Source organism: Camellia sinensis, chromosome 4, assembly GCF_055761805.1.
Source record: "Camellia sinensis isolate YWXY chromosome 4, ASM5576180v1, whole genome shotgun sequence".
Taxonomy (NCBI): domain Eukaryota; kingdom Viridiplantae; phylum Streptophyta; class Magnoliopsida; order Ericales; family Theaceae; genus Camellia; species Camellia sinensis.
The window spans coordinates 221941015-221956635 of NC_138964.1; the positions used below are offsets into that span (position 1 = coordinate 221941015).

General features: G+C 35.1%; 1 protein-coding gene across 1 annotated transcript; it reads left to right on the top strand.

Moving 5' to 3' along the window:
- The first annotated feature begins 6894 nt into the window (after positions 1 to 6894).
- LOC114286551 (triacylglycerol lipase 2) lies at positions 6895 to 14475 on the top strand. Its single transcript, XM_028229761.2, has 9 exons — positions 6895 to 7213; positions 7345 to 7467; positions 11545 to 11685; positions 11847 to 11957; positions 12039 to 12182; positions 12312 to 12352; positions 12465 to 12544; positions 12711 to 12806; positions 14059 to 14475. Exons 1-9 carry the CDS (start codon positions 7046 to 7048, stop codon positions 14379 to 14381), a joined length of 1227 nt encoding a protein of 408 aa, XP_028085562.2. The 5' UTR covers positions 6895 to 7045; the 3' UTR covers positions 14382 to 14475.
- The last annotated feature ends 1146 nt before the right edge of the window (positions 14476 to 15621 follow it).

Sequence of the window (15621 nt, forward strand, 5' to 3'; positions counted from 1 at the left end):
CGAAACTTTTTGGGTTTGGCTGGATATTATAGAAGATTTGTCAAAGATTTCTCCAAAATTGCCTTACCGTTGACTTAGTTAACTCAGAAAGGGATGTCATTTGACTGGACTGACCAAAGGGAATCAACATTCCAAGAGTTGAAAACTCGACTTGTAACTGCACCGATTCTTACCCTACCTTCAGGTATGGATGGTTTTACTGTATTTAGTGATGCTTCTCATAAGGGTTTGGGATGTGTTTTAATGCAGAATGGGAGAGTTGTTGCTTATGCTTCCCAACAACTGAGACCGCACGAAAAGAATTGCCTAACCCATGACTTGGAACTTGCCGCAGTGGTATTTGCATTGAAAATCTGGCGTCACTATCTGTATGGGACGACATGTGAGGTGTATACAGATCACAAGAGTCTGAAATACTTCTTCACATAGAAAGAACTGAACATGAGACAGCGGAGATGGCTAGAACTGATTAAAGACTATGACCTATAGATTTTGTACCATCCGGGAAAAGCCAACACCGTTGCCGATGCACTAAGCTGGAAATCAATTGGAAATTTAGCCTGTTTGCTCACCGGGCAGAAAGAATTGCTTTGTGACCTTGAAAAATCTGAAATTGAAATTGTTTTGCGAGAACAAGGTGGAACAATAACTGCTATTTCTGCTCAACTGGCACTGATTGAAGAAATTAAAGAGAAACAACAATCGGATGACTTCTTGAAGAAGATCATCGAAGAAAGGAAAACTAAACCAAGACCGGGTTTCAAATTTGAAAATAATGTACTGAAATTTCAAGAAAGACTGTGTGTACCGAATGATACTAAACTGAAAAGAAGAGTTCTGCAAGAAGGCCACAATTCAAAACTGTCTATCCATCCAGGGAACATGAAAATGTACCAAGATTTGAAATTGAATTTCTGGTGGCCGGGAATGAAGAAAGAAATTGCTGATTTTGTATCGAAATGTCTTCATTGCCAACAAGTTAAAGCCGAACATCAACGACCTACAGGCTTATTGCAGCCCTTACCCATACCGAAGTGGAAATGGGAACATATCACCATGGATTTTATTGTGGGATTGCCTCGCTCCAGTAAAGGTATGGACTCAATTTGGGTTATTGTTGATAGACTGACTAAATCTGCTCACTTCTTACCTGTTAAGACAATTTATAATGCGGACAAATTGGCTATACTCTATATTGATGAAATTGTTAGACTGCATAGAGTGCCTATGTCCATTCTTTCTGACAGGGATTCGAAGTTTACATCGAGATTTTGGCAAAGCTTACAGACTACATTGGATACTGAATTGAGACTGAGTAGTGCTTATCATCCTCAAACAGATGGCCAGTCAGAAAGGACCATCCAGACTCTGGAGGATTTACTGAGAATGTATGTCCTTTATTTTCAGGGAAACTGGGAAAGCCATTTGCCTTTAGCCGAATTCGCCTACAACAACAGTTATCATTCAAGTATTGGTATGGCGCCTTTTGAGGCATTGTATAGCAGAAAATGTAGGTCTCCGATTTGGTGGGCAGAAGTTGGAGACGGGTCTTTGCTTGGGCCCGAGATTGTATATGAAACGACTGAGAAAGTGAAACTGATACAACAGAGACTGAAAACTGCACAGAGCAGGCAAAAAAGTTACGCAGATGTCCGAAGACAAGACAGAGAGTATGAAGTAGGTGATCACGTTTTTGTGAAAGTGACACCGATGAAAGGCCAGACTCGTTTTGGAGTCAAAGGCAAGTTAGCGTCGAGATATGTCGGACCGTACGAGATTATTGAGAAAATCAATCCGGTAGCGTATCAAATAGTGCTTCCTCCTGAAATGGAGCATATGCACAACGTTTTCCACATTTCTATGTTGAGGGATTACCTCCGGGATCCTTTCCATGTGATAGAGCCTACTCGTGTAGTGCTGAGTGATGACTACACTTACGAGGAACGGCCTATTCAGATTGTAAACAAACGGATCAAGAAGTTGAGAAACAAAGAGATCCCGTTAGTGAAAGTCGACTGGCAAAACCATGGGGGCGTGTATGCCACTTGGGAAAGGGAAGATGACATGGCTAAAAGATATCCTGAAGTATTTCCACTGAATCCTGTTTTCTTCCAAAACGAAGGTAACTCGAGTTTAGAGGACTAAACTCTTTTTAAAGAGGGGAGACTGTAACAACCCTCACCACTGTTTACCGATAAACTATGGATTACTGCTAAACTGAGACTGATTATAAAAAGTAATTGAACTGATTGAAATACTGAACTGACTGACTGAAATCTGAAACTGATTGATTGACTGTATCTGTTTAAATGCATTATCTATCTGTTGATTGTTTGATTAGCTGTTCATGTTTTATGTTTAAATTGCGAATTGAAGGCCTTATCGGCTGCCGAATCGGAGATCGATTAGTGTTTCATGATCATCATAATTTATGTGATTTTATGGTGTAATTATCTGAAAACTGATTTGGTATGATTAAATTAGATTAAAATGAGCTAAATTACATAAGTTACCCTATTTACCATATTGCCATCCTAGTGGCCCACTACCTAACACATTTGAGCCTTGCACTTGATCACATAACACTTCTCCCTTAGCCATTTCAGAGGCCACAACCGACTAGAGTGAGAGAGTGAGAGAATAGGAGTGATTTCAACTTGATTTTTGTGATTTGGCTTGAAGAATTGAAGTATAGATTGCAAATTGAGCTCCTAGACCTTGAATACAAGACTTAAGGTAGAACATCCACCTTCTTGAACTTGTTTTTGAATTGATTCATGCATGGTTCTCGTGTCCTTAGTGAGCTAAGCCTAGATTGAGCCTTATAATATTGGATTGAAGCTTAATCTTTGCATGCATGGCATACTCTTGCATCTTGAGGTTGTTCTTCATAAATTTGTCACACTCATGTTCATATCTTGAGTAGAGTCCATGAATTCATCTTGTCTTTGAAGATATTAGCTCAATAGAGCATGTATTTGAGGCTTGTGAGTTGTTTAACTTCATGCATGTTGCATGTTCATCTTGTTCATGAAAATTGGTTTGAAATTGGGTTTAATTCCCTCACCTTTGGGCCTTGATTTTACAAATTGAGCTTTGAATCATGTTAAACTATGAGTTTTGAAGTGTTTTTCCAGAAAATGGGCCCGAATAAATCGAATTTAATACATTTGAAGTTGAATTTGATCTTGAGGTTCAAATCTGGGAATTCCATATTTTGAACTCACGCTCGAGCGGGGTGACTGGCGCTCGAGCGTGAAATTCGTGCTCCCAGTATTTTGCACTGTTTTGATGTCCGCTCGAGCGGGGTAATTGACGCTCGAGCGGGACCTTATGTCTTACGCTCGAGCGGATGTCGAGCGCCCAATCGAGCGTGATTTTCACCTATCCAGCACTTTTGACTGTTTTGCATTACGCTCGAGCGAGTAAGTATACGCTCGAGCGGAAACCTTTGTCTGCATGTCCGCTCGAGCGGAGTAACCTACGCTCGAGCGTGAACCCTGTTTTCTGAAAATTCTAAAATGCTTTTCAAGTGCATCTTTGCATCCTCATTTTATCCTAGGCATTCCTAGGCCTAGTTTAAGGTATCTTAATGAGGATATAGATGTAGAACCACACCGAGTCTAAGTAGGGACTAAGTCTTTGATTCCCGAATGTGAACTTAGTGTGTGTTCATCCTGTAAACTGTGTAGGGTTGGCATCTGAGGACGCGCTCTAGCTTAACTGTAGCTCAGAACTCTGTGAGTAACAACTGTGTAAAGATATGTTCAAAAATGATTATCTTCTGAATAATTGAACTGTGCTGTTTCTGAATTGATACTGTTAATAGAATGAATGTATGTCCTCTATTCTGAACTGTATTGTGGCATTCTTAGCAACTACTGTTAATGACTATTACTGTTACAGAGATCTCTGTCGGTTCCCTTGTTGGAACCACTACTGTTTACTGATTGATGGCCATCATTGACTGTTCGTTCTTTCAAGACCTACTATTTACTGTACTGTTATGCTAATGGATGTACCACATATGACTGTACTGACTGAACGACTGAAATACTGATTTAATGAACTGTTTTCATCACTGTAAGGATATTCATTCTAAACCTCTTTACGCATTATGTTATTCACTGGGCTTTAGCTCACTGCTCATAATTCTAGCTCAATTAACCCATGAATTCACCTATTTCATGTGTAGACAAGTTCTAGATGGCTCAATGACAAGATCAAGGGGTTGAGCTCTTACCGAAACTCCTTAATTAAGCTTTACTTAAGCAAAGTTCTTGAGCAATTCAATAATTCTTCAAAATTTCCTCAATTTCTTCTAATTCTCCAAGCCAATTTTCTTGTTGAACTCAATTTCTCCCAACTCACTCACTCTCACAGTTTTGCCAAGAAGATGGATGAAGAAATGATGTAAAACTAAGCACCAAACAATAACTCTAAAGGTGCCCCACCCAATGGCCAAGATGTAATAAATTCAAAATAATGTAATTTAACATTATTTAATCTAATTAATCATTCCAAATCAAATTTTAATTAAACCTACCATAAAATCACATAAATCCTAATTAGCATAAAATACTAATCAATTTCTAAATCGGTCACCGATAAGGCTTTCAATTCGCAATTCGAAATAAAAATATGAACAGATCATTCAGTAATCAAACAGATAGAAGTGCATTTAAAGCAACACACTCGTGCAAACAGATTAGGATTTCATTCTAATTAATTACTTATCATGCTCAATCACAATTTAACACTAATCAAAGGTGAGGGTTGTCACAGCCGGCTTCGAAAGCTGTCTCCTCAACAACTGTGTCTACTTCATCACCTAATTGACAGTCAATAGGCTCCTTACTCTTTATTTCTCCTTGGTACAAGCAATCTCAGCACCAAACGAGGCACTATCTTCTATCACTTCATCATCATCTTCCTTTGCCCTACTTTCCATCTCTGGTTTGTTTCCTGCCTCTACACTGCAGTAGGTTTCAATGAAGCTGTAGTCATCCATGCTATTGTGTTTTAGATTATTAGAGTCAGGCACATGATCCTCACACATCAGAATAGAATGTGTTTTGCCCTTACAATCCAAGGTCAAAGTTTTATTAATGAACTCCATCGATGAGGTCGCCACTCTAATTCTGGTATGAGAGAAGGATTTAGGATGACATACATCACCATCCAGGTTAAGCACCGAGCCCCAAACGCTACCAATGTTGTTGAGAGTGTTTCTATTCCAGACGTTCAAAGGTATGCCATAACATCTCAACCACACACATCTTTCTGGCTCCAGATAGAATCCAGGCTTCCATTCCACCACAAATTGGCTCCAATCTTTGAACCACTCTTTAATATGCCCAATGTGTGAGTGCAGCTCCTTCTGAGAGTTGAAAGTTAATATTACATCACGACCTCCCCCTTTTCTGACCATGATCTGCTCCAACCCTTTCTCCTTCAGAGCTTTGATAATGCTGTGAGTGGAATATTCAGCTTTAAAACGAATTATGGCACTATCGTAAAGCCAACCATGACCCTCCTCATTAACTTCTATGGTGGTGATTGCTTTTCCAACCTCTAAGGGGGGGACACCTTTTAATATGTCAGCGAAGGATCTATGGCCACCAGGTAGAACTTGACCTCTGGATCTGTTGGTAACAAAATCTCTATTTATAAACTGAGGCTTTCTAATGTACTGTGGCTTGCTCTAGCTATGCTCCTCTCTGTTTCTTCTATCATAAGTGGCATTTTTGACTTCTAGTATCTTATCTTCCACCAGGAGACCATTACCTTTTTGTATGGCTACATTTGCTGCTACACTACAGTCGAATCGCACGAATTCGAATCTGGAATTTGACACTTTTCTCCTTTTGATAGGGATGAAAACATCTTTCACTATGCCAAACTTTGTGAAAAGTTTGTAAACTGATTTAGCATCCATACTTGACGGAATGTGATCCACAAAGACCGTAAAAAGGCCATGCGCTGATTCCTTTCTTTGCCCTTGACCACCTTTCTATTGATTGACAACCAGAATCCAACCTCCGTTCCTCTCTCTCCTATCTCCCTCCATTTTTTGGTTCTCTAGAACTTATTATGTAAATTAGTATTATATATTATATAAATACTTAATAATTAGTTAAAATATTTTTTAATCCATCTAAAACTGTCATAATCACAATTTATCAATTCTTCAATTTACTAATCTACTATACAATTCATGATTTTACTTTCAAAATATTCTAACCGTACCTCGCACGCTCTACTTTTAATAATCACAGTCACTCACTAGTATGTACAGCGTCCCAACCGCCAAATTCCAATTGCAATCATTTCCAAGTGACAAAATTCTGTTACATTCATGTCCTCCCCTTTTCTCTGGAGAAGCTATTTGGTGTTCAAAGTATATTATGATTTGTAGAGGGAATAACATTCATAATATATTAAGGCCTCATTTGGGAACAAGTTAATTTAGTAATTTTTTGATTATTTGGCTATAAAAGTAGAAAAATTTTTTTTATATATTTGGGATGATTTTTTGGCTAATTACAAAAAGATGTGCAAAAAGTAGAGAGAAAAGAGAATCTTTGACTTTTTGGTATGAATTGTTGACTTTTTGGCTAAAAAGATAACTTTTTGACTTTTTGACTAAAAAGGTAAGTCCCCAAACGGGACCTAAGTAATTAAAAAAAGTAAAAGATATAATAATTGTCATTAATCAAGATAGGATCACGTGTCTTGGACCACTTACTCTCAATGCCATGATATATATGAACAATTGATTGAAGATAAATGAAAGGAAAAATACCAAAGTGGGTCCCAGACCCATTCCCTTATTCTCAAACTGGAAAGAACGTGAAAAAGGTTATTTTAGTCAGTTGAAGCCAACAGAGTACCAATTCGTTTTCACATTCTCTCATCACTCCCTCTTTCTCTTCCTTTCTTCTTATAAAGGAAGTCCCAGACCCTTTTTAAAAACATTATTGATATACAGATCTAGCTAATATTATCACCCCCAACCAACAAAGCCAATACCAAAAAAAAAAAAATGGATCTCCATAGCTTATTGAGTTTGGCTCTGTTGATATTATATGCCTCCATCATCATCGAGCCTTATCGAGCATTCGGCTTGAGCCAGGGTGCTTTCGGCCTAGAAGGCGGTGCTGGCATATGCTCGGCGGTGACGGTACATGGTTACAGATGCCAAGAGTTCCACGTACGTACGTAAGAGCTTATTATTTGTTTATTTAATAACATTATAATGGTATTATATTACATTGTTTCTTTATATTATGGTAGCAATCAATGTAACATAGTATAAGGTTTGGTGTTGTGATTTTTTGGTAGGTGAGAACAGATGATGGGTATATATTAAGCGTGCAGAGAATCCCTCAAGGTCGTCTAGGAAGTGGTGGTGGTGGTGGTGGGAAGACCAAGCAGCCAGTCTTATTGCAACATGGGGTTCTCGTGGTAAGCAAGGCTGCTATATACATGTGTATTATGATACTACCTTTAATTTTATTTAAAATCCTAATATACCCTTTATATAAACAGTTTATGTCACAAAACTTCACATTTATTAAAATAATTAAAATCTCATATTTTATATGGCTACAATTATTGGACAAATTTGATTTATTTCTTTTTATAGATAATTTATACATAAAGGTCTTGAAAATTAATGATGGGCACTCAGGCATAAATTAGACCATCCAATCTACTTAGAAAACTGGAGATAAGCTCTCTTCTTTTTAAGAAAAATAAATAAAAATTTGATAATATGGAAATTGTCATTTATTACAAGTGAAATATGGAAAACTAGGCATAAGCTCTCTTCTTTTTCAAGGGAAAAAAAACTTGATAATATGGAAATTGTCATTTATTACCAGTGAAATATATTGACTCGCACTTTTTAATATTTAAGAGATAAAAGATGACTCATTTGGTACCTATTATGATTTTTCATTGATCGAAAGTATCATGTACACAATACCAAGCTTATTAATATTATGCATTTTTTCATTGATACATTTTTTAACCACAAAATGTATAATATTACCACAAAATATATAATTTTATCACAAAAATATATAAATTTATTTCCAAATCACAAATTTTATAATTTTACTATAAAATTATATAATATATTATCCCAAAAACACATAATTAAGTGCATATATTATACACCAAAAGGATTCCCTATACACGCAACCTTATGAAATAGAAACGTAACGACCATGGTGTCAAGCTTCTGTAGTGGATTCAGGGGAGAGGTGCCACATATTGTGTAGTCTGCTAGCTTTGGGGACTGATCTGAATATGATTCGGGTGAAGCTCATTTGGTCTGCTATATTGTGAGCTGTGGTTTGCCTTTCTTTTTTCTGTTCTTGTCTTGTTTGTTGGTTTCTCACCAACTGGTGCATGGAGCTTCTGATAGCTCTTCTTTATTGATGTTTTATACTCCCTCCGTCCCAAAATAATGGTCCCTTTTGGGGAATCTAACTTTTTTTGGTAGTACAATTATTGTACTTTTAAAAAGTTGGTTTTCCAAAATTACCCTTTGATAGTACACTTTTTTGAGAATATCAATGTCATAATTGTACTTTTTATATTATTTATGAATTTAAAAGAAGGACAAAATGGGAAATTTATATTATTTTTGTACTTGATTTTTGAAGAGGGACTAATATTTTGGGACAATGAAAAATGGAATAAGGGACTAATATTATGGGACAGAGGGAGTATCTTTTTTTAATTATTTTCATCAATAAAGATTTTCTTTGCTGATTAAAAACAAAAAAACCAAAGTTAAGGTGATGCAGCAATTAAATGTGTCAAAAACAAAAAAGTCAACACGAAACATATGTGTTTTATGAGATAAAAAGTGTTTCTTAAAAACACATTTTATGGAAGTGCACATGATGCATGTATGAACTGTAATACTACATGTAAGAAAAAAAAATTAAAATACTTAAAATTGTAATTATATGGATCAAATACATTATAAATATGCTTCACAACACATTAAATTTCAATCTACAACGTAACTCAATTTCTGAATAAATTTAATGATAAAGTTTCTTTATCTTTATATCTTCTGACGCATGAAACCCATTTTTTGTGAATGATTAGAGCAAGAGAAACAATTACCCAACTTCCGAGATGATATGGGTTTTGGAAAAAGTAATACTACATATATCAATTAATATACTAATTAGCATACTAATACTAGTTATGATTTTATTATTGACCCCCTCATTATACAAATTACAAATACTAAAAATATCTTAAATTATGCCATATCATTAATTGGTGTATTAATTTGTATACTAATTAGTGCATATTATACTATTACTCTTTTGAAAATGGTGTGTTATGGAAAATTATTAAGTACTCCCTTATGTTTTCATGTTTTTTTTTTTAATTAATTATCATCTCATATTTCTTAATCATCCAACACAAAATTTAATATCTCACATTCTCCACTAATTATAATAGCATAGAGCACACGCGTCGTACTCCAGAAATACCCAATAATCACCCGTGTTTATCAATTCCAAAAAAACCAAAAAAGAAAGGTTCCTATCTGATGGTTAGGAAAAAGGAAAATCATAACACTGAGAACACCGACAAAATTTACAAAAATAATCACAAATATTAGATAAAAACGGATCTTATATGCGACTCACATCATGTACGAGACTCGCCTTTTGTCTCATATATAAAATTGATCTGAATTATTCTTTCTCCATTGCAACTCGATCCGTTAGCCCATTTCTCAAGATCTATCCTTCCTATCCTTCGAAGCATGCAATTGCAAAGAAAAGCAAGCACGTAGCCAGGTTCTGACGCCTTCGATTTGTTTGTATTCTTACGTGCACAAAAGGCCACCCTATTTGAGTCAAAAGCACAGACTCAGACATGTGTTTTCTACTTTGGCCATTTGTCTGTTAGTATTCTTATCAGACATACTATTTTTTTTACAGTTTTTATTTTTATTTTTAATCTCCCACCCACAATATATATGAATGAGATCTACATCATCATTGGTGACCTCATTTTTTTAGTGTGAAGGGGCGGGACCTCATTTTTTTAGTGTGAAGGGGCGGTAGAAAATAGTGTATATGTATCTCTTCCGCATTTTACATGTTAATGCAGTGCATCAGTAAAAAAAAATGAAAAAAGATTGGAAACTTTAAATTAAGAGCACTAATAGTTCTAATTGGTATGTGAGTATCATGTGATGTGATGTTTTGACTTTGATTTATTTTTTTTAGATTTTTCATATCATTAGTACTCTTTTAAAGCTCCCAAATTAAAAGATATAAAAAAAAAATTACTATGTTGCATGCTGTACGCAAGGTTTACCCGCACGATTCACACAATTTATTAGTGTGGCATGGGGATCAGTGAATTGTAGCATACCATAGTGAATAGTTCCTCTTGTTTATTTGTTATTGACTATGAAGCACGGATATTTCAAAAAGGGTGACGTATCCATATCGGATACTTATCGGATACCGATACTCCTCGAATACTCGCGGATACGTATCGGATACTTCTTAAAAGCATCGGATACTTCTTAATTAATTTTTTATTAATTTTGAAGTATCGGATACTTAATTTTGAAGTATCGGATACTCGAAGTTATATATTACTTATAATATTTTGTTTAGTTCTTTCATAAGAGGAATATAGTGAGAGTTAAAGTAATAGAATTTGTCAAATTAATGTATCCTAGTTGTCTCTCTCACTTCTCTCTCGCTTTCTCACTCTCTCACGTTTCTTCTCTCTGCTCTCATTCTTTTTTTGGTGTTGGCATGTAAGGATGATGTTTAATTTGCATTTGCATTTGCTTTTGCTTTTAGTTTTGGATGCTTTATGAATGTTTGAGCACTTTTAGGTTAATAGGAATCCCTCTCTTTGTTTATTAATTTACTTTAAGTTTTATTTTCATGCATATTACATTATTAAAATTATAAAAAAAAAAAATTTATGAATGTATCCCCGCTGTACCCGTATCATACTTTTTCAATTTTTGACATATCGCCATATCCACATCCCCATATCACCATATTCGTATCCATGCTTCCTAGGCTATCATTGATGACTTAAAAAAGTATATTTGCTGAAATTTTTATTTAAGAATGATTTTTTGGCTTTGGCTTTAGCTAAGGTCTTGTGATATTCACTGATGAAGGAGAACAAGTTGAAGCTATTGACCTTGAAGACTCTTAGTTTTGTAGGAATTTTTCTTCTTTATCAAGTTGTCTTTTACTTTAAGTTTTATTTTTATGCATACTGCATTACTAAAAATTGTTAAAATAATATTTTTTACGAACGTATCCCCGCCGTACCCGTATCCTAGTTTTTCAAATTTTGTCGTATCGCCGTATCGTATCGTATCCGTATCCGTATCCTGTATCTGTATCCGTATCCTGTATCTGTATCCGTGCTTCCTAGGTTATTGAAAATTAAGTGAAAAAAATCAGTACATATGTGTATATAGGTGTGATTGTGAATTTGTGTGGGTCTGGATGAATGCAGGATGGAATGACATGGGTCTTAAATTCTCCAGATGAATCGTTAGCATTCATCTTGGCTGATGGTGGTTTCGATGTGTGGATCTCTAATACCAGAGGGACCAAGTTCAGTCGTCGACATTTGACCCTTGATGCTACCAACCCTGTACTCATCTTCTCTCTCTTTTTCTCTTTGAGAAATTATTTCAAATTTGAGACCATTGATTCCAAATTTGATCGATCATGTGACAGCCAATGTTGGTTTATTAGCCAAAAGGACGAGAAAGGTACACTAATGGAGTTTTATGAACGTGGAAAAATTGACAGGAATTCTGGAATTGGACGTGGGATGATCTAGTAACACATGACTTACCAGTTGTTATTGATTTTGTGCTCAAACAAACGGGGCAAAAGATTGATTATGTTGGCCACTCCATGGTAACTAGGATTGCGTTCATATATAGAGAGATCGATAAACAAAGTTAACTAATGTAATAAAATGTGCATGATCTCTTGCAGGGAACTTTGGTAGCTTTGGCATCTTTTTCAGAAGGGCGACAAATAAACAAGGTGAAATCAGCGGCGTTGCTAAGTCCTATCGCTTACTTGAGTCATATGACCACTGCACTCGGCAATGTTGCAGCCAAAGCATTTGTTGGGGAGGTACATATCTAATTTCATTTGATTAGGACACAATGCTCAGTTTAATTTATATTTCTAAATTTGTAGTTAGTACGTATGATACACATAATGATTGTAACCCCTCGAATCAATTTTTGGCTTTGTTAACAGATCACGACGCTGTTTGGCCTTGCAGAATTCAATCCCAAAGGGTAAACAACCAAACTCTAATTATAAACCCTAATTGCCTTAGAAAAGACAACATTTATCGTCAATTAAAGATGGATTTATGCTAACTAAAAAATAATTGTTTTCTTTTAATAGTGAGCCGGTAATGAACTTCCTGAAGGCTTTGTGTGCTCAACCGGGCGTGAACTGTTATGACTTACTAACTGCAATTACAGGTACTAATCTATCCCCAATTAACATTTTAAAATTTGAAGGCTGCTACTTAAATTACTGGTTGAATTTCACCATTTTTTCACGTGTATATAGAATCGAACATATTCAATAATAATAAGCATAATTGAGAAATTGTACTGATATTGTATGTAAATCTTTGTGTTAAAGGGAAAAATTGTTGTCTTAATGCCTCGACAGTTGAGCTCTTCTTGAAGCATGAGCCTCAATCTACAGCAACTAAAAACCTGGTGCATCTGGCTCAAAGTAAGTTTATGTTACAAGACAGCAATACTTTTTAAGTTTTAACTCATGCCCTTTTCTTTCGACGAAAAATGTTCTTCTCAAGTAAATATATTTTTGTAAAAAACCATTTTCATGTGTTTAGTTGTGATCCCGAAAGTATTGTACTAGTGGTGATTGTATAGAGGTGATGGTGTTTGTAGTGGTAGTAACACAGTGGTGGGGGTGGTGAGTTGTGGCAAAGGTGGTTGTTAGAAGGAACCGCCCGTAAGAGTTACCTTGATCTATTTTATATGAAAGAGAGAAATTTAAGAGCCACAAATGAAGACATAAGGAAAGGTAGCCACCAAAGGAGTTATTTAGTTGGTGTATTCACACACTGTGTTCGCGTACGTAAGGAATTATTATAAATACATGGTTGGAAAGATAGTGAAGAGAGAGTAGTGGCTGTAGTAGTGGTGATAATATATAGGATTGTGGTGGTAGTGGTGACTATGTGATGTTGTTGTTACTCTAGTTTGAGAATATTTTTTCATTTAAAAAGCGCAAAACATATTTATTAAACTTAACACAATTCTTATTAATTATGGAAAATATTTTTCAAAAAAGGATTGACTTCCCTCCATTCTACTAATTGGATTGGAGGGTGGTCCCGTTTATAGGCTGTGGGTCCACTTTTGACTTATTTTGGTTATCAAGTCTTCTAGTGCTCTTCGTCGAGTAGATAAATTAGATTGATCAGATATCCTTAGTCATATAATTGGATTACATTTGTTTTCAAAAAATAGATACTACATTTTTGTTTGAGAATAAACTGTCAAATTCTTGAAAATAAAAGGTGATCTAATTAAGTAATTAGTAATATTCAATCAATTTAAGGGGTTGTTTGGGATAATATAAATAAGTATACTTTTTGACTTCTTATTAAACTATATATAATGTGGCAGATAAGTAATGTGATCCAAATAAGAGGTGATATGACCTAAATAAAATAAAAAAAATAAAAAGAAAATGTGTTGAAGTAGTACATGCCAAACAATCCCAAATTGTTCACATGGATAATTTATTTAGTAGACTCTGAAAGATAAATGATTCACAGATCGTTGAGATGGAGCTTGAAATGGACCACAACCTATAAACTGGATATTCCAATCTAATTAGTAGATGGAAGAAAAGCTTATTTCTTTTAAAAGAAATCGTTTTTCTTCTGAAACAAACGGTGCGTTAAATTGATAAGTAATTGCAAAGGGCACTAAACACAGTTACTAATTTTCAGCTGTTAGAGATGGAACATTGTCCAAATACGACTACGGGAATCTCTTCTACAATGTGAAGCATTACGGTGAGTCGAGACCGCCTATGTATAATCTCAGCAACATTCCTCACAACCTTCCTCTCTTTCTCAGCTATGGAGGTCAAGATGCACTTTCTGATGTTAGAGATGTGGAGACTTTGCTTGACAGCCTAAAGTTACACGATCCGGACAAGCTAAGTGTTCAGTACATCAAAGACTATGCTCATGCTGATTTCATAATCGGGGTTACTGCCAAGGATATTGTCTATAATCAAATTATTTCATTTTTTAGACATCAGCTGTAATTCATAAGAAAAGACTGCCCAGTGCAAGAGGTTTCATGTGAGGAGTCAGGACTCATTTGATTGGAGAGTTACTCTGTTTAGGACAGATAATTTTAATTTTGAATAAAGATTGGGACCACCTTTCCCTCCACCCCCTTTGACCCCTTTCTTTTTTGATTGGCCACTTTTTCTTTTTCTTTTTCTTTTTTTTCTTCTCCTCCAATCACCACCCGCCATGTGTGTGGGGTGGTGGGGGTTGAAGTTTGAAGGGGTCTAAATCACTGCTGTTTTAATTTTTGTCACCTTTGAGAATAAACTCTTTAGGGCTTGTTTGATTGCTTTTCTCTTTATTCGTTTTATTTTTTTGGACATTAAAACAATAACAAGTTTTAAAATACTAACATTTCATATTAGCGTTCGTTTTGTGAGAATATTGTTTGAAAATTCAAAAAATAAGCTTTAATGTGAACGGTCTTTTTTTTTTCCCCTCTATAGGAGGCTCAACATAAAAATGGGATTTGACTTCTCTTTTGTTCTCCAATTTCCCTTTTGTTCTCCAATGTACTTTTGGGTTTCGTTTGGAATGAGTTGACTTATTTATTTATTTATTTATTTTTGGCTATTTTAATTTAGCATTAAAAAGTTTCATTATTTTTTTTGACTTTTTAAAATTTTGTGAAAGAAAAAAATAAAATATTTATAATTTGAATATGCCATTTATTTTATCACCTTTTTAATCTATTTTTTTTTTTATAACTATTTTAAATCTCAACCTCAATTTAGCCTATGCCAACGACGGCAACCTATTGGTCTATTATTGGTCTATTAGAGCATCTCCAACGAGAATACTCAAAATAGCTATTCAAAATTTTATTTTACTATTTTAATTAGTCATTTTTTTAATATGCATTCCAACAAGGCTATCTACTTTAACTACCTTTCTTCTTTTAAATATTATTTTTTATTCTTTCTTCTTTCAAATATAATATTTATTAAAAAAAAAGAAGCTAAAGAGGACACCTGTCCAGAGATCAACGCAAGGAACGAAAAAAATAATAAAAAATTATGAGGCTAGAGCACAATGCCTCATCTTCTTTAACGAGTTACTGTAGCGCAAAATCATTTTAACAAGCTTCTGATGAGGCTGTTGGAGACTCATTTTCAAGCTTGAAACTAGCTAAAATAACAAAATTGATGATATAACGATTCTGCTGGAGACGCTCTTATGTGCGCTGTTCTCTAATTATGCGTTCATATTATT